The sequence below is a fragment of the Colobus angolensis genome, unplaced genomic scaffold (genome assembly GCF_000951035.1).
Source record: "Colobus angolensis palliatus isolate OR3802 unplaced genomic scaffold, Cang.pa_1.0 Scaffold46, whole genome shotgun sequence".
NCBI lineage: Eukaryota > Metazoa > Chordata > Mammalia > Primates > Cercopithecidae > Colobus > Colobus angolensis.
In genome coordinates, this window is record NW_012118043.1 from 4,241,706 (window position 1) to 4,261,804 (window position 20,099).

The window sequence follows — 20,099 nt, forward strand, 5'->3', positions numbered from 1 at the left end:
AAATCTGCTATGCCAGGCCATCTTATAGTAGCACCAGCAATATATGCAAATACCTCATGTTGGTTTATACTGGATCCGTGTTTTCTTTTATCTTCATTTAGGTGGTAAGTTTTGGTTTTCATATATTTGAATTTAGTTTTATCCATCATTCTCCAATTTAATTAGGAATTTAAATTTTTTAAATTTATTTATTTAAAAAATTTTACTGTAATTAATTTTATTTATTTATTTATTTACTTATTATTTTAAGGGATGGGGTCTTGCTATGTTGCCTGAGCTGGAGTGCAGTGGCTATTCACAGGCAAAATCATAGCTCACTGCAACCTTGAACTTCTGAGTTCAAGTGATCCACCTGCCTCAGTCTTCTGAGTAGCTGGGATTACAGGTGCACACTACCATGTCTGGCTAAAGCACTAAATATATAAACCAGCATAAACTGGTGTTTACATTCAGTTTGAAAAGATAAAACTATAATTGTTTACTTAGCAAGGATATATTAAAGTTCTACCAAAGACAACTGTGTATTTTAAATTCTTTATTTCTGATTCAAAGTACATGCTTTATATATGAGATTAATAAGGCTGAATGTAATAACATTTTAACATAGGCTCTGTCTATCTTCAGATTGCACATGTTGTGTGAGTTGGAGCATAGCATCAGACCACTTTTCCAGCATTCTCCAGGTGACAGTTCTCAAGAAGATTCTCTAAACTGGGTAGCTCGACTAGAAATGACCCAGAATTCCTACAGAGCCAAGGAGCCTATCCTGGCTCTCCGGAGGGCTTTACTAAGCCTCAACAAAAGGTTTCTCATATTACTTTTATTTTAAAAATGTCACTTATCTTGAATTTGGTATTTGGATATTATTTGGGGGTATTTGTATTTCTTAATTTTCTTTCTATCTTTTTCTATTTGTAATTATCAGGGCTACACTATCTGGTTGAAAGGAACCTAGAACTTAAGAAGCACTTTTATACACCATTTCTTTCTCTTTTTTAAGATGTTAAATACATATCTGAGGGATATGTTTTTTACTGATAAAAATCAAAAATAAGGTTTATAATAGGTAAAACAGAGCACTATAAGAAAATTAAGTCAAGTCTTTTTGAACAAATTAATCATTAATTCCTTTGAAATAGTATATGAAGAAGTTTCTGTGTTGGGAAGAGGGGTTTTCAAAACATTGGAACTACTTGCAGAGTTTATGACCTAGATTTAAATTGTTTAAGTTAAGTTGTCACATACACTTATCAGTGGTCTCTCTCACCCATGTGTTGTTACTTCCTTTAGACCAGATTATGATGAAATGGTTGGAGAATGCTGGCTGCAGAGTGCCAGAGTAGCTAGAAAGGCTGGTCACCACCAGACAGCCTACAATGCTCTCCTTAATGCAGGGGAATCACGACTCGCTGAACTGTATGTGGAAAGGGCAAAGTGGCTCTGGTCCAAGGTAATGGCCAGGGAAATGTCATCAGATGTGTATATATATATATTCTGTTGGGAATTATGTACTTCCTTAAAAGGCCAACTGAGAGAACATAACTAATCCAAATTAAGAACCTTCCTTTTCTATCACTTTTCTTCATTAGTTATCTACCATAGCCTGGAAGTAACTATTCTTTTTACTCTACAGTCCCCAGATACCTTCCCATTTCAAGGCTGAATGTGGAGTTCTTTCAGTTTTCATCTATCTTACATTTTCCTTGAGGAAAACGACCTTTTAATTTTTCACCTTATGTATGTATACATACAGTAAATGTTGGTTAAATGAATGTAACTCTGTCACTTAGTCGCTGGCAGATAATTAGCTCTCTGTGGACTTGCCAGTGTTACTGTCAATATTCAGCTCTGATCTAGCCAGAAAGGGCCTAGCATCTGAACAGAAGTTCACAGCAGTTTTCAGATTAAAGCAAAAGTAATGAGAAGGGGGTTTTTTAAACATTGGAACTGCTTGCAAGGTTTATGATCCAGATTTATTTTATTTATTTATTTATTTATTTGAGGCAGAGTCTCACCTGTCGCCCAGGCTGGAGTACAGTGGCATGATCTCAGCTCACTACAACCTCTGCCTCCCGGGTTCAAGTGATTCTCCTGCCTCAGCCTCCTGAGTAGCTGGGACTACAGGCGCCATGCCCGGCTAATTGTATTTTTAGTCTCTACGGGGTTTCACCGTGTTAGCCAGGATAGTCGTGATCTCCTGACCTCATGATGCACCTGCCTCAGCCTCCCAAAGTGCTGGGATTACAGGCATGAGCCATTGTGCCCAGCCTATAACCCAGATTTAAATGGCTATTACTTAAATTTCTCCTCAGGCTAGTCACCAGTTTAGAATTAGTAATAGGCATTACTAATAGTAATAGCATGTTCTGGAATTGATACTTAGCAACTATTGTTGGTGCCATTTGTGGTTACACAAACTTGTGGTGGCTGAGAAAGGACAGGAGAGGAGATGTTTCCTGGATGAGAGGGGAAAGCAATTTATTCAGTGTGCATTAGTCAGTAGTACCTGGTCATTTTATTGAGCTAGTGCTAGTCTATGTATTATAATACCTTAAACTCAATATGTTCAAAATGCAATTTATTGTCTAATACTCAATACCTGTTTCTCCTCTCACGTTTCCTAGTTTTCTGAACAAGACTTTATTCCATCCTCCCATCGAAAGCAGAAATCTGGACATCATCTTAAATTCCTTCTGCAACCTTACTTTTCACATCCAGCTGGAGACTAAATCTTTGTTTTCAACCTTAGAAATATCTCTTGAATCCTCTCCCTCTTATTTATTTCCACTGCTTTAATTTATGACTTTATTATTTACATCCTCTAACAATGTTAACAACCTTTTTAGGATCTCACCATTTATTGCAGTTTCTGATCTTTCTAAAATCTACATCGAATCATGTTGCTCCTTCAAAAAGATTAAATCCTACAAAGTATTTTTCATACCTTTAGGATTAAGCCTGAACTCTAGGAACTACACAAATCCCTTTCTGATCAAGTCCTGGCCTACTTCCTCAGTGTCATTCATCACCATCTCAAAAACCCTTTAAACTTCAGCTAAAATCAGACTATGTGCTTTTCTTCCAATTAAAATTATTATTCCATCTACCTAGAATGTCTTTCACTAAATTTTCTGCCAAGAAGATTTCTACTCATTCTTGAAAACCTAATTCAAATTTTCTTCGTTGATAACTTTTCCTGACTGCTGTTCTCCTCCATTTTCCTATATTCTTTAGGTAGGTTTAAGGGACTCTCTTCTCTATCCTGTATAATGCCGATGTATATTCCTCTGTTGTAGCACTTAGCAAATATGCTGTTATTTCACATAGTTTCTTTCCTCACGTGACTATGAACTTTTTTATGCCAGGGATTTTAATTTGTTCATGATTGTCTTCAGTTCCCTGAACTTTGATTATAGTCCTTTCTTGATATCCATGGGGAGATTGGTCCCAGGATTCTCCATGGATAACAAAATCTCTGGATACTCAAGTCCTTTATATAAAGTGGCATACACAGTATTTGCATATAACCTGCAGACATCCTCTTGTGTACTTCTCTAGGTTACTTATAATACCTAATACAGTGCAAATGCTTTGTAAACAGTTATTATACTTGTATTGCTTATTCATATTATTTTTAATTTTTTGTTCATAATATATATATATTTTTTTAAGTTTTATGTTTTGAGAGAGACAGAGTCTTGCTCTGTTGCCCAGGCTGGAGTGCAGTGGCATGATCATAGCTCACTGATGCCTTGGACTCCTGGCCTCAAGCAATTGTCCCACCTCAGCCTGTGCTTTGTAGCAAAGGCTATAAGCGTAAGCCATCATGCCTAGCTTTCTTTTTTTTTTTTTAAGAGACAGGATCTTGCTCTGTCAACCAGGCTGGAGTGCAGTGGTGCATCATAGCTCACTGTAACTGCAAATTCCTGGGCTCAAGTGATCCTTCCCCCTCAGCCTCCCGAGTAACTAGAACTATAGGCATGAGCCACCACACCTGGCTAATTTTTAAATTTTTTGTAGAGACAGGATCTTGCTGTGTTGCCTGGGCTAGTGTCAAACTCCTGGCCTCAAGCAATTCCCCTGCCTTGGCATCCAAAAGCACTGGAATTGCATATGTGAGCCACTGTGCCCAGCCATTCCTAATATTTTCTATCCACTGTTGGTTGAATCCATTGATGTGGAACCTATGGATACAGACAGCCAACTGCAGTTATAAAATTAATTAGTAAATGAATGAATAAGATGAAATGAAGCAATGTTTCAGTTTTAGAATTTTACTTTAGTAAGAGGCAAACAAAAGATAAACATGAAATTACACATGGATTTGTACAAAAACATACTTAATGAACTAATACTTTTACAGAAAATAGAAATATGTTTTTAAATTAAAAGGCTTATTGTTGCCTTTTTTCTTTAAGGGTGATGTTCACCAGGCACTAATTGTTCTTCAAAAAGGTGTTGAATTATGTTTTCCTGAAAATGAAACCCCACCTGAGGGTAAAAACATGTTAATCCATGGTCGAGCTATGCTACTAGTGGGCCGATTTATGGAAGAAACAGCCAACTTTGAAAGCAATGCAATTATGAAAAAATACAAGGCAAGTATATGTATAATGCAATTTCAGTTAACTCTTTGTTGACTGGGTAAAGTGACTTAAGTCTATATGGAAAAGGATATGTATAAAAATAACCAGGAAATTTTTTTGACTTTTCAGTGAGTATATAACATAAGTAATTGGAATTATCACAAAATAAATATACTCATGAAACTGCCACCAAGTCAAGAAATAGAATATTATTTGAGCTCTATAACCCCACTCCCCTTCACCCAGTAATCACTATTCTCCCCATCTGTCTCAAAGTTAACTACATCCTAGCCTGAAAATTTTTGAGCAAAACCAATTTATAACTTCTTGACTAGGTAATAAACTTTATATAGATGGTGTTGTAAGAGATATACCTCTCAGTAATCCATGGGTCAATGAAAACTTTCAGTGGAAATTTAAAAGTACTTTGAACTGAATGATAATAAAAATGGCATATGAAATCCTGTGCAGCTAAAGCCATTCTTAAAAGGGATTTAAATTTTTATTTGCATATATTTGACGAAAATAAAGGTTCAGAATTAATGAGCTAAGTATCTATTCCAACGGGTTAGAAAAGGAACAAAAAAAGTAGGGGGAGGAAAAAAAAAGTAGAAGAAAGGAAATAATAAAGCAAAGAGCAGGTGGCTGGAATTTGTGGGACAGATAACTGAGAGAAAAATGTTAAACAGAGTAGTTCCTATCTGCATAGGAATTGTGTTGGCTGAATACCAGCCTGTGCATGAATAATCCAGAATTCTATGAGGCCAAGCTAGGAATAACAGACTTGCTGGGGAAACAACAAACATGCAGAGGCTATAAGAACAATTTCCAGAGCTCACACGGGATTGAGATTCGTTCAGATGACAGGATTGAGAGTTATTCAATCCGCCAGCCAGATTGAGAGGCCTCATTGCATAATATGGAGCATTCAGTAAAGACCTTAAAAGAGCCACAGTTTAGAAGTAGGACTAAATTAGTCCTAGGCTAAAAACTACTCTATATCCATACCAGAAAGGCAGTAAAACAAGCTTTAAGAGGATTACACTGATCTTCAAGTAACCCTACGGCCTGCCGGATCAAAGTCTAACACTCTTTAAAGCAAGACAACAAAATCTAAAACTTGACAACATAAAAATATATCCAGCATCCATTAAAAAATTACTATGTGAATGAAGAAGCAAGAATATTTGAGCCATACATAGGAAGAAAATAAATCAATAGAAATAGTTCTAGAAATGACAGAGATGATGAAATTTATAGATAAATATGTAAAAACAGCTATTGTATATAGACTCCATAAATTTAAGAACATAAACAAAAATAAGAGGATGAAGAGAAGAGAGAGGAATCAGAAATACAAGAAAGACCTAAATGGGACCAAGAGCCAAAGCAAATGGCACAGACAGTGCTGATCTTTAGATCCAGGAAGTGTTGCGTTCTGATGAAGATAAATAGGAGTCCAGCGCCTGTTCCTTGGTTACAAGAAGATGTCATGCCACCTAAGAAACTAACCTTGATTTGCATTAAAAACTGTATTATCCTAAAGGGCAGTGATAATGAGGCAGGTTCTGAAACCATACTTGTAAATTTCACCTTTCCAGTTGGAGAGATCTTCTGAATTTATTCTAGTATGTAAGGCACAACAACTTACATACTAAGCCTTTGTGAGAGGCACACAAAAACTCACCAGTACTTAACAGCAGAATTTGATAGTGGATATTCCAGTTCTTCCATCTCTGTCTGGTACTAAAGTCAGGGTTAGGGAAGAGAGATGTCATCAGACTACCAACTTTTCAGGTTCTGTTTCCTCTGCGTACACCCCTAATTTCCTGTCATAAAGACCTGAGTAGCCTCCTCTCTTGTTCTGGTTGCCTATACATGATGTAGACAGAAATGAGTAGAGAAAAGAATAGAGGCTGACTACTGTAGAATGGCATGAAGATCCAAGGGACCACATATTGCATGATTCCACTTACATGAAATGGCTAGAATAAGCAAATACATAGAGACAGAAGGTAGATTAATGGGTACTAGAGACTGGGGTTGGGGCTGGGAAGTGACTGCTAATTGATACAATTTTTTTTTTTGGAGTGATGAAAATGTTCTGGAATTTGATAGTGGTGATGGTTACACAACTCTGTAAATATACTAAAAACAACTTTAAAATTGTAAACTTTATGTTATATCCCAATAGAGCTGTCATTTTAAAATATTACCCAAATGGCAATCTTTAAATAAAAAAAGAAGTAAAAGATACAAGGACAAGGAAAAAAATATAGGAAATTTAGTAATTGCAGATGATATGAATACATATGTAGAAAATTTTAAATATTATAAACTATTCAAAATATTGAGTGAGTTAAACAAGATTGCCTGATTATTTTACTTCTATATGACAACCAATAAAGAATTTAAAATATACCATTTACAAGCAAAAAGTGCTTGAACAGTTGGATATCTGTATGAGGAAAAAAATGTTCTTCAACCTCTACCTTATACCATAGACAAAATTGCTTCAAAAAGAGTGGATTAGAGATCTAAACTGAAAAGCTAAAATTACAAACTTCTAGATGAAAAAATAGAAGAAAATCTTTACAACCTTAGGGTAGGCAAAGGTTTTCTTAGATCACACAAAGCATTAAGCATTAAAAAAATGCTGATAAATTAGATTTTAATCAAAGTTAAAACCTTTTCTAAGAAAGACAGTTAAGAAAATGAAAAGGTAAGCCATAGACTTGGAGAAAATACTTGGCAATACCTATATGACAGAGGATTTGTAGCTAAATTATAGAGAACCCTACAACTTAGTAAGACAATTTAAAGATCTGTGAGGCCAGGCACAGTGGCTCAGGCCTGTAATCCTGGTGCTTTGGGAGGCCGAGGCCTGAGGATTGCTTGAAGCTAGGAGTTCAAGACCAGCCTGGGCAATAGAGTGAGAACCTGTCTCTACAAAAATAAAAATTAGCCGGGTATTGCGACAGATGCCTATAGTCTTAGCTATTCAGGAGGCTAAAGCAGGAGGATCACTTGAGCCTAGGTATTTGAGGTTACAGTTAGCTACGATGACACCACTGCATTCTAGCCTGAGTTAGAGTAAAACTTTGTCTATTAAAAAAAGAAATAAAGATCTGCAAAAGTATTGGAAAGACACTTCATAAAGAATACATGCAAATGGCCAAAAACCAAATGAAAAGACGCTTAGCATCATTAGTCATTAGGAAGATGCAAATTAAAACCACAATGAAATAACACATTATACACTAAAATGGCTGAAGTCTAAAAGACTAGCAATACCTATTAATGCAAAAATGCACCTGGTGGGACTATACAAAGTTAAATCTACCATATTCCATTCCATTCTTAGATGTTTATCCAACAGAAACAATTACATATGTCAATAAAAAGACTTGTACACAAATGTTTATAGTAGCTTTAGTCACAAAAACTGGAAATAGACCAGCTGGCCATCCAGAGAAGAATGGGCAAACAAACTGTGGCACAGTTATATAATGGAATACTACCCTACAACAAGAAGAAATGAACTACTGGTACACGCAACAAGGTGGATTAATGTCATAGATATGCTGAATGAAAGAAGAGGGACATAACAGACTACGTGCTTATATGATTTCATTTATGTGACATTTTAGAACAGGTACAACTAATGTATATGAATAGAAATATCAGTAGTTGCCTAGGTAGTTGGCAGGAGAGTGATGGCAAGGATGGGCGCCCATAAGAACTTTCGAGAGAGTTAGGAATGTTCATTTTCTTGACTGGAATGATGGTTCCATGGGTGTATATATGTCAAAAGTTACCAATTTGTACTTAATGTGTAAATTTTATTGTATGAAAGTTCTGTTTTAAGAAAATTGATTTAAAATTTTATTTTATTTTATTTTTGAGACAGGGTCTTGGTCTGTCAACCCAGGCTGGAGTATACTGGCATGGTTACGGCTCACTGCAGCCTCAACCTCCTGGGCTCAAGTGATCCTCCCACCTCAACCTCTCAAGTAGCTGGGATTACAGGCATATGCCACCACACCAAGCTAATTTTTTATTTTGTGGGGACAGGGTTTTGCTGTTCTGCCAAGGCTGGTCTCAAACTCCCTGCCTCAACTGATCCTCCCATCTCTGCCTCCCAAAGTGCTGGGATTATAGTTGTGAGCCACCATGCATGCCCAGCCTAAAATTTTTAAAGATATCATTTAGGATAGCAATAAAAATAATGAAATGCCTAAGATTAAATTGCACACAAGATCTCTCCACAAAATAAAAAATAAAACATTAAAATTGAGTGAAGTAAAAAAGACCTAAATAAATTGGTAGCTGGAATACATGTATGAATGGGAAGACTCAATAATATAATTATTTCTCTACAAATTGACCTAGAGGTTTAATGCAGTACTCATCAAATGCTAACAGGTAATTGAAAATTAGAATTTAAAATTTCTGTGGAAACATAAAGTCCAAGAATAACCAAGAAGCTTTTCTGTCACCTTTAATTTTTTCAGTTTTATTTTGAAATAATCTTTGACTTTTAAAAAGTTGGTAGTAGTATAGAGAATTTCCATATCTACCCTTTACCATGTTTCCCCTAATTTTAATATTTTACACTACTATAGTATCAGAAGTGGGAAATTAACATTGATAAACAGTACTGTTAACTATCTGTAGACCACATTTCACCAGTTTTCCCAATAGTGTCCTTTTTCTGTCTAGAATTGAGGATTCCATATAGCATTAGTTGTCATATCTCCTAGTGACCTCCAGTCTATCTGAGATGCTCTTTACTATATTGTGTGAGGTCAGGTGCAGGGAGAAAATAGTTGGCCCAATCAAAAGAAGTTACTGGGGAGAGTTTAATGAAAAACTAAATTAAGGGAAATTAACAAAGGATGGTGAAAGTACCCCATGGCTAGCAACAACAGAGAGTTGTTGCTAACTCTAGACCTGAAGGAGTAAAAGGACAGAGCATTTACTGGAACCTGTAAAGGGAGCTAAATTTGTAGGAAAGGACCATTGGACCAGAACTTAACCTTAGGGAAAGAAACACAACCACTGTCAACTGTAGCCCAGCAGGAAGGAAACCAGCAGGTATAAAGACCTTAACCTCACTCTCCACCTCACCCTCTAATCTGTTGCTACCTTCCATTGATTGAACTTCAAAGGAAGCCAGAGGGCAAACAGGCCCATTAATATAAATCATCAATTTCAATTTCCTGGGGCATTAAGCAGAGTGGAAAAGGCTAAAGTTGGCAAGTGTATCTATCTGGAGGGGCAAACTGTGAATAACCAAAATAGTCTTTTCAATAAATGTTTTATCACTTGGGTATTTTACAGGAAAACAAAAAATCAAACTTGATCCCTTCTTCCCACTATAAACAAAAGTAAACGAGGTAGATTGTTAATCTAGGTCAGGACTTCTTAAACATAACAAAAACACCATAATATAAACAATAACTTCTCTTTATCAGAAGATACCATTGTGAGTTAGAGGCAAGCTGCAGATTAGAAGTTCTTTGCAATACATTAGAGGTTCATATTTGGAATATGACCCAGCATGTCCCCATAGAATATATACAAGAATGTTTATAACATTATTTGTCGATTTTATTTTGGAAGTAATCCAAATGGCAATCAATTATAGAGTAGATAAATATGTTGTAGCATATTCTTATAATGGAATACTATATAGTAAACCAAATTTATATGCAATAACTTGGATTGATATCACAAATGTAATGTTGAATGAAATAAGCCAGATAAAAAATAATACATGTAGGGCCGGGCGTGGTGGCTCATGCCTGTAATCCCAGCACTTTGGGAGGCCGAGGCGGGCGGATTGCTTGAGCTGAGTTCAAGACCAGCCTAGGAAACATAGCAAAACTCCATCTCTACAAAAAATACAAAAATTAGCTGGGTGTGGTGGTATATGCCTGTAGTCCCAGCTGCTCCGTAGGCTGAGGAGAGAGGATGGCCTTGAGATTAGGAGTCGTGGCTGCAGGGAGTCATGAGCATGCCACTGCACTCCAGCCAGGACAACAGAGCAAAACCCTGTCTCTAATAATAATATATACATTTTTGGAGACAGAGTTCTCACTCTGTCACTCAGGCTGGGGTGCAGTGGCACGATCTCGGCACACTGCAAGCTCCACCTCCCAGGTTCATGCCATTCTCCTGCCTCCGCCTCCCAAGTAGCTGGGACGACAGGCGCCCACCACCACGCCCAGCTAATTTTTTATTTTTTATTTTTAGTAGAGATGGAGTTTCACTGTGTTAGCCAGGATGGTCTCTATCTCCTGACCTCGTGATCCGCCCACCTCGCCTCCCAAAGTGCTAGGATTACAACCATAAGCCACCATGCCCAACCAATAATAATTATTATAGTATGATTCCATTTATATAAAAGTTCAAAAACAGGCAGAACAAAACTGGAGTTCTTGTATGAGGCTGATCAATTTGTGATAATTGATCAAGTTGTGTACATAAGATTCATGTATGTTTCTGTATATAAACTTTGTTTTTCAAAATAAAACTTAAAAATCTTAACTAAAAAGGGAGAGAGAGAGGAGAGGGATGTAGGAAGGAGCTTTTATATAAAGGTAATTACTTTGTGATAATTGATCAAGCTGTAAATTTGAGATTTGTGTATTTTTCAGTATATGAATTTTACTTTTCAAAATAAATATTTAAAATCTAAGCTGAAACGAGAGAGTGAGGAGGAAGGAAGTTAGGGAAGGAGGAAGAAAGGAAAGCAGGAAGACAGATAGGAAGGAAGAAAGGAAGGAAAGACTAGATTGACTAATATGTTTTTCTGGCAGCCCTTACCCTGTGTGGCTGGTTAGGTACATGAACCTAGCATGTACCACACATCTAATCATGTCATTCTGTCCTCTATTCCCAGGCAGGTTTGTGTCTGTAGAGTCTCAAGATTAGAGTCAGTAGAAACTCAAGATCTCACTTAAGATTTCTGATCTAAACTATGTTCTCAAACTTCTTTAGATGAAAAGTGGAGCTTCAATTAAAAAAAAAACCTGTTAGTGATCCTGTGTGTTTCCCATCACATATAATGTCATATTAAAAATTAATAAACCACACAAAAATTTAAGGCAGGAACAGCAAGAAGAAATGACAAAGGAGACTAAGTGAGAGTGACCAGAAAGAGAGGAGAAAACTTGGAAGATGGTGGCCTCACAGAAGTCAGGGATGAAAGCATTTGAAATATGTGACTTGGACACCAGAAACATATTGAAGAGAGTTCAAATGAGATCAGAATTGTAAAATATCTCTTGGATTTGAGGAGCTCCTTAATGGAGTGAAGCTGAAAAGACATAGTTTTAGGAATCAATGTGAGGTAGAGAATTCTTTTTAGAAGCCTGCTTCTGAAGGAGTTGAGAGAAAGGGCAATAACTTGTGAGAGATCTTGGAGAAAAATAAGATATGTGATTTTAATTTTGCCATAATTTTTATGCTTTTTAAAGTCCTACCCTCTTTAGAAACTTGATATTACTTCTGCTTTGAGGATTTTTAAAAATGCCTTTCATGATACATGTGTATATATACACACACACATATTTATGTATAAAAAAACTGTAACCCATCCAGGCACTACTTTTATGTATCTTTTTTTTTTTTTTTTTTTTTTTTTTTTGAGACGGAGTCTCGCTCTGTCGCCTGGGCTGGAGTGCAGTGGCCGAATCTCAGCTCACTGCAAGCTCCGCCTCCCGGGTTTATGCCATTCTCCTGCCTCAGCCTCCCGAGTAGCTGGGACTACAGGTGCCCGCCACCTCGCCCGGCTAGTTTTTTGTATTTTTAGTAGAGATGGGGCTTCACCGTGTTAGTCAGGATGGTCTTGATCTCCTGACCTCGTGATCCGCCCGTCTCGGCCTCCCAAAGTGCTGGGATTACAGGCTTGAGCCACTGCGCCCGGCCCTATGTATCTTTTAAAGTGGTAACATAAATGGAGTTTTCTTCTCCTAAGTTGCGAATTTTTCCAACACTATTTCATGTTGGGCAGTGGACAACCCATCAGAACCAATCAGCCCTCCTGAGAAAACCTTTATAAGAAGGTAGCTATTCCTTATCCACATCAAAGATTGAGTCTGCTTTTGACTTTGCTCCGCCTAGATAAAGGTCACATACTTTGATCCGTAATCATCTATTCATATTTTACTTCCCAGCATAGCGTGGTATTTCCTTAGGTGAGTATCCTATGTTCTTTTTTACAGGATGTGACCGCGTGCCTGCCAGAATGGGAGGATGGGCATTTTTACCTTGCCAAGTACTATGACAAATTGATGCCCATGGTCACAGACAACAAAATGGAAAAGCAAGGTGATCTCATCCGGTATATAGTTCTTCATTTTGGCAGGTGAGTATGAGAACTGCATGTTTGCAGATTAAATATGAAAGGATGACTATTAATATTAAAACTATTATCACATGTCTTAGCATATTCTAGGTATTTTCTGGCTTATGACTGATTCAGTGTATCACCTTAGATAAGATGTAAATTTTTCCTTTATGCAACTTTTTTCTTCACTTTAAAAACTAACTTTTTAAATGAAAAAAGTGATATAGGCATGTGTTTTGGAAACTCTCTCTAACCATGTTATTCCTCTGCTCTCACACTGACACAGCAGTCATCAACACACTAGAAGACTTATGTGACCAAATATATGGAGTTTTTTCCCCATATATCAAGCGGTGGACACCAGCTTGATGTCCTCCAATTCTGTTCTGACACTCTGTATCTGGAGACAGTGTCATACCTCAAAGGTTGAGGGCTTGGTGGCACAAGACCATCTCCTCCTTCCCCTAGTTGCAAGTCTGGGCCTCTGGAACTTCTGACCAACTGGCTTCAAGTTCGGGTTCTCACAACCTCCTCTTGGGTTCAATAAATTTGCTAGAGTGGCTCACAGAACTCAGGGAAACATGTTTACTGGTTTATTAAGAAAGATATTTTAAGGATGCAAATAAACAGCCCGATGAAGAGATAGATAAGGTAACGTCTGGAGGGGTCCGGCACAGGAGCTTCTGTCTCCATGGAGATGGGGTGTGCCATCCTCCTGGCACGTGGAAGAGGTCTTCATCACCCTCCTGTTAGCCTCCATGTGTTCAACTCTCTGGAGGCTCTCCAAACTCTGTCCTGTGGGGTTTTTAGTGGAGTTTTTATTACATGGGCATGATTGACAGCCATGTAGAAATGTGAGTGGACAAACAGCTCATAATGTAAACCCAGCAAGGTCTGTCTGTTCAGACTTTTCTTGGCCTTTTCTATGTAGCATTCCTTCCTCTAGGGTGTGGGGCAGGATCCTCTCTGGGATGAGAATCTTTTGACGCACAGTCAGATTAGAATCCTGCTTTGGGCAGGTGAGTGAAGGACAGGAGAAGCTCATAGAGAGAGATTCTGTTTCCTGAGGTCTAAAGTGCCCTGACATAACAAGGAATTAGGAGCCAGTAACTGTGAACTAAAACCAATATACATATTATAATACTACAGCATGGATTTTTTAAAAACTCAACAGCACCAAATTAAGTATCCTTCCCATTCCAAGACCCTCATCCCCTGAGTCCCCAATCGTAGAATTCCAGAAGACCCTAAATGTTGTATTTCGTGGTTTTATATATATATATATATATAATTATTTTATTTTATTTTATTTTAAGACAGAGTCTTTCTCTGTCACCCAGGCTGGAGTGCAGTGGCACGATCTCAGCTCACTGCAACCTCTGCTTCCCAGGTTCAAGCGATTCGGGTTCACCCTCCTGAGTAGCTGGGATTACAGACGCATGCCACCACACCCGGTTAATTTTTGTATTTTTAATAAAGACAGTGTTTCACCACGTTGGTCAGGCTGATCTTGAACTCCTGACCTCATGATCTGCCTGCCACAGCCTCCCAAAGTGCTGGGATTATGGGTGTGAGCCACCCCACTCAGCCTTCTTGATTATTTTTAATTGCAGTGGAATACTTCCTTCTAGCCCATTCCAATAAGAAGTAGTATAATATATATATATATGAAAATGACTTTGACATTAGACTTGTAGAAAGTACTTATTCTTAAACTAGTTAATAGATGAAATGAAACTTTTAATTTCATATATCAGTGCATTATAGTCAAGTAGTATAATCTCAGGCCTACTGTTTATATTTTTATAAATTATTAATTACTAAGAAATAATATCATTCCATACATTCTCCTTATCATACTCATATACCATTGCTTTACATGGAAGGATATCTTCAGATCAATAAATCTGTTAAAATTGCCTATTATGAGGTACTATGACTTCTCAGTTAAATATTTTCAGGAATTAAAGCAATATCTGTAGCCAGGGGTGGTGGTGTGTGCCTGTAGTCCTAGCTACTTTGGAGGTTGAGGTGGGAGGATTACCTGAATCTGGGAGGTCAAGGCTGTAGTGAGCTGTGACTGCACCACTGCACAGCAGCCTGGATAACAGAGCAAGACCCTATCTCAAAAAAAAAAAAGAAAAAAAAGAAGAAAGGAGAGGGCATATGTTCTCGGGATCTCCTGAGGGCTGTGTCACAGGGAAAAAAAATGGGAAAAAAAAAGCAATATTGGTTCGTCATTGATGGTATTAGGGTAGCAAAATGACTAAAGGTACCCTGTCATTTTTTTAATTGACAGAGTATCACTCTGTCACTGAGGCAGGAGTGCAGTCACACAAAGCTAACTATGACCTTGAACTCTGGGCTCAAGTGATCCTCCTACCTCAGCCTCCTGAGTTGTTAGGACGATAGGCACATGCCACCATGCCCAACTATGTTTTTAAATAATTTTTTGTAGAGACAGGGTCTCACTGTGTTGCCCAGGCTGATCTTGAGCTCCTGGCCTCAAGCAATCTTCCCCACCTCAGCCTCCCAAAGCACTGAGATTACAGATGTGAGCCATCACTCTTGGCCCAGTTCTTTTGAACACTGAGTGATAGCTTCTTTTGTTTGCTCGTTAGTCTTAGTATATATCATGTGCCTTGGGACATAGAATTTACTTAACACATTTCTTTTAAAACAAGTAGTTATATAAAGTCCTCTACATGCATAAAACTGTTATGTATAATGAGTATTTTTAAATTACCCTTCAGGAATGTAAGTACATTTCAAAACCTGTTTCTATCCATAGTAGTTAAAATAAAATATTTGTATGCTTAAGGGAGTAAACTTAGCTATTGAGACATATTTATCCCCTGACTGAATAATTGTGTTATTACTGATTAAAATATTAATATTTGCCCTTAAGAATCTACAATCCAATTAGGTATAGAAACCTTAAGTACATAAAACATTTAAATAATGGTACATAATAGAATGTGTGATTAGATCTCAAAATAGGCTGGGCTCAGTGGCTCATGTCTGTAATCTCAGAATTTTGGGAGGCCGAGGCAGGCAGATTGCTTGAGCGCAGGAGTTCAAAACTAGCCAGAGCAACATGGTAAGACCCCATCTTTACCAAAAAAATACAAAAATTAGCCAGGCAAGGTGGTGCACGCCTGTGGTCCCAGCTACAAGGGAAGCTCAGCCAAGGGGTTGCTTGAGCCCAGGAGGTAGAGATTGCAGTGAGCTATGATCATGCCGCTGCACTCCAGCCTAGGTGACAGAGAAAGAGTCTGTCTCAAAAAAAAAAAAAAAAAAAATCAAAATAAATGTAGTAAATATCAGATATGGCTGGGCACGTTGATTAATGCCTGTAATCCCAGAATTTTGGGATGCTGAAATGGAAGGATTGCTTGAGCCCAGGAGTTCAAGAAAAGCCTGGGGAACATGGCAAGACCTCATCTCTACAAAAAAATAAATAAATTAGCCAGGCATAGGTTGTACAACCATGGTCCCAGCTATGTGAAAGGCTATGTTAGCCAGATACCAAAAGTGAACCAAAGAAGTCCAGAAGTCATGGAGGTCAAAAGTCAAGCCACAAGCCACTGGCTTTATGATTTCAAAAGTGTATTTCTTTGCATTGAATTGCTGCAAAAGTCTGGTAGGCCTCATGAAGAAGGTATACTAGTAATTCGAATTCAACAGCACATTAAAAGGATCATTCACCATGATCAAGTGGAATTTATTCCAGGATGCAAGGATGGTTCAACATATCCAAATATATATATTTGATATACAGCATTAATAGAATGAAGGACAAAAACCATATGATCATGTCATCTCAATAGATGCAGAGAAAGCACTTGACAAAATTCAACATGCTTTTATGACTAAAAAACTTCAAAAAATTATGTATAGGAGGAATGTACCTCAACACAGTAAAGACCATGTATGGTAACCCCAAAGATAACATCATACTCAGTGGTGAAAAGTTCAAAACTTTTCCTCTAAGGTTAAGACAAAGATGCCCACACTTGCCACTTATATTCAGTGTAGTACCAGGAATCCTAGCCATAGCAGTTAGACAAGAGAGAGAAATAAAAGGCATCCAAATTGGAAAAGAAGTCATCAACTTTTTTCTGTTTGCAGACAACATGACCTTATATACTGAAACCCTAAGACTCCAATAAAAAACTATTAGAACAAATAAGTGAATTCAATAAAGTTGCAGGATATAAAGGCAACATACAAAAGTAAGTAGCATTTCTATGCGCTGACAACAGACTACTTGCAGATAAATTAAGAAGACAATCTCATTTACAGTAACTACAAAAAATAAAATACTTAGGAATAAATATAAGGAGGCAAAAGACCTATACAATGAAAACTATAAAACATTGATGAAAAGAAATTGAAGAAGACATAAACAAGTGGAAAGATATCCTGTGTTTATGGATTGGAAGAATTAATATTAAAATGTTCATACTGCCCAAAGGGATCTACAGATTCAATGTAGTTTCTATCAAAATTCCAATAGCTTTTTCTTTCTTTCCTTTTTTTTTTTGTTTTGTTTTGTTTTGTTTAAAAATTCTGGCTGGGCACGGTGGCTTGCACCTGTAATCCCAGCACTTTGAGAAGCTGAAGCGGGTGGATCACTTGAGGTCAGGAGTTTGAGACCAGCCTGGCCAACATGGTGAAACCTGGTCTCTACTAAAAATACAAAAATTAACCAGATGTGGTGGTGTAATCCCAGCTACTAGGGAGGCTCAGGCAGTAGAATTGCTTGAACCCAGGAGGCGGAGGTTACAGTGAACCGAGATCATGCCTCTGCACTCCAGCCTGGGAGTCTCAAAAAAAAAAAAAAAAAAAAAAAAAAAAAAAAAAAAATCCAGTAACTTTTTTCACAGAAGTAGAAAAAAAATCCTAAAATTTGTATGGACCTAGAAAAGACCTCAGATAACCAAAGAAATCTTGAGCAAAAAGAACAAAGCTGGCCAAGCGTGGTGGCTCACACCTGTAATCGTAGCACTTTGGGAGGCCGAGGTGGAGTTCAAGCTCAGGAGTTCAAGACCAGCCTGAGCTCAGGAGTTCAAGACCAGCCTGGGCTGGTGACACGGTGAAACCCCGTCTCTACTAAAATACAGAAAATTAGCTGGGCATGGTGGCATGCACCTGTAATCCTAGCTACTCAGGAGGCTGAGGCAGAAGAATTTCTCTAGAACCCGGGAGGCGGAGGTTACAGTGAGCCGAGATTGTGCCATTGCACTCCAGCCTGGGGGCAGAGTGAGACTACATCTCTAAAATAAAAAAAAAGAACAAAGCTGCAAAGCTGAAGGCATCACATTACCTGACTTCAAAATATACCACAAAGCTGTAATAATCAAAACAGTATAATATTAGTATTAAAATATCTACATAGACCAGTGGAACAGAATAGAGAGCCCAGAAATGAATCCATGCATTTACAGTCAATTGTTATCTTTAACAAAGATGCCAAGAACCCACAATGGGGAAAGGATAGTCTCTTCAATAAATGGTATTGGGACAACTGGGTGTCCACATGCAACAGAATGGAATTACACTCTTACCTTACACCATATACAAAAATCAACTCAAAATGGCTTAAAAACTTAAATGTAAGACCTGAAGCTGTAAAACTACTAGAAGAAAACATAGAGGAAAAGGTTCATGGCATTGGTTTGGGCAATAATTTTTTTGGGTATGAGCCAAAAAGCACAGCCAACAAAGCAAACATAGACAAATGGTATTATACAAACCAAAAGACTTCTGCATAGCCAAGGAAACAATCAGCAGAGTGAAAAGACAACTATAGAATGGGAGAATGTATTTGCAAACCACACATCTGATAGGGGGTTAATAGCCAAAATAGGTAAGGAACTCAAACAACTTAATAGTAAGAAAACAAATCACCTGGCCAGGCACGGTGGCTCATGCATGTAATCCCGGCACTTTGGGAGGCTGAGGCAGATGGATCACTTGAGCCCAGGAGTTCAAGACCAGCCTGGGCAACATGGTGAAACCCCCATCTCTACAAAAGAATACAAAAATTATTCGGGTGTGGTGGCATACACCTGTAGTCCCAGCTGCTCAGAAGGCTGAAACAGGGATCACTTGCGCCTAGGAGGTGGAAGTTGCAGTGAGCCAGGATCATACCACTGCACTCCAGCCCAGGCAACAGAGCCAGATCCTGTCTCAAAAAATAAAAATAAAAATAGAAGAAAGAAAACAAATTACCCGATTAAAAAAATGGGCAAAGAGTCTGAGCAGACATTGTTTAAAAGAAGACATAAAAGTGACCAACAGAGGTATATAAAAAAAGTTCAACATCATTAATCGTCAGATAAATTCAAATTAAAACCACAATGAGATATTACCTCACACTTGTTTGAATGGCTATCATATAAAAGACAAAAGATAACAAGCATTGGAGAGGATACGGGGAAAGGAAACCCTTATACACCGTTGGTGCGAAGGTAAATTAGTAGAGCCATTATGGAAAACAATATGGAGATTCCTTAAAAATTAAAAATAGACGTATCATATGCTCTAGCAATCCCACTATGGGGTATATATCTAAAGGAAGTTAAATCTATATGTTGAAGAGATATCTGCACTCCCATGTTCATTGCAGCATCTTCACAACAGCCAAGCTGTGGAATCAAACTAAGTGTCCATCAACATGGGAATGAATAAAGAAAATGTGGCATATATATGTATACTTACAAACACATACACACACACACACACACAGACACAATAGAATACTATTCAGCCTTAAAAAAGAAGGAATCCTGTTACTTGTGAGAACATGGATGACCCTGGAGATTATTCTAAGTGAAATAAGCCCAGCACAGAAAGATTAATACTGAATTATCTTACTTATATGCAGAATCTAAAAATGTTAAACTCATAGAACTAGAGAGTAGAATGGTGATTACCAGGGGTTGGGGTAGTGAGGAGTTGTGGAGATGTTGGTCAAAGAACGTAAAACTTCAGTTAAAGAGAAGGAATAAGTTAAAGAGATCTACTCTACAACATGGTCACTATAGTTAACAAACGTTTTGGGGGGCGGAGCAAGATGGCCGAATAGGAACAGCTGCAGTCTCCAACTCCCAGCGCGAAGGACACAGAAGACCGGTGATTTCTGCATTTTG

The 20,099-nt window shown here is 37.8% G+C and overlaps 1 protein-coding gene across 1 annotated transcript in view; it reads left to right on the forward strand.

Annotated features, from left to right (window-relative positions):
• ATR (ATR serine/threonine kinase) overlaps positions 1 to 20,099 on the forward strand; it is a 132,584-nt gene that overhangs the window by 83,673 nt on the left and 28,812 nt on the right. Inside the window, exons 33-36 of the mRNA XM_011958085.1 lie at positions 625 to 804; positions 1,291 to 1,450; positions 4,419 to 4,598; positions 12,818 to 12,960. Of these exons, the coding sequence (XP_011813475.1) occupies positions 625 to 804; positions 1,291 to 1,450; positions 4,419 to 4,598; positions 12,818 to 12,960 (663 nt within the window). The remainder of the gene's footprint in view (positions 1 to 624; positions 805 to 1,290; positions 1,451 to 4,418; positions 4,599 to 12,817; positions 12,961 to 20,099) is intronic.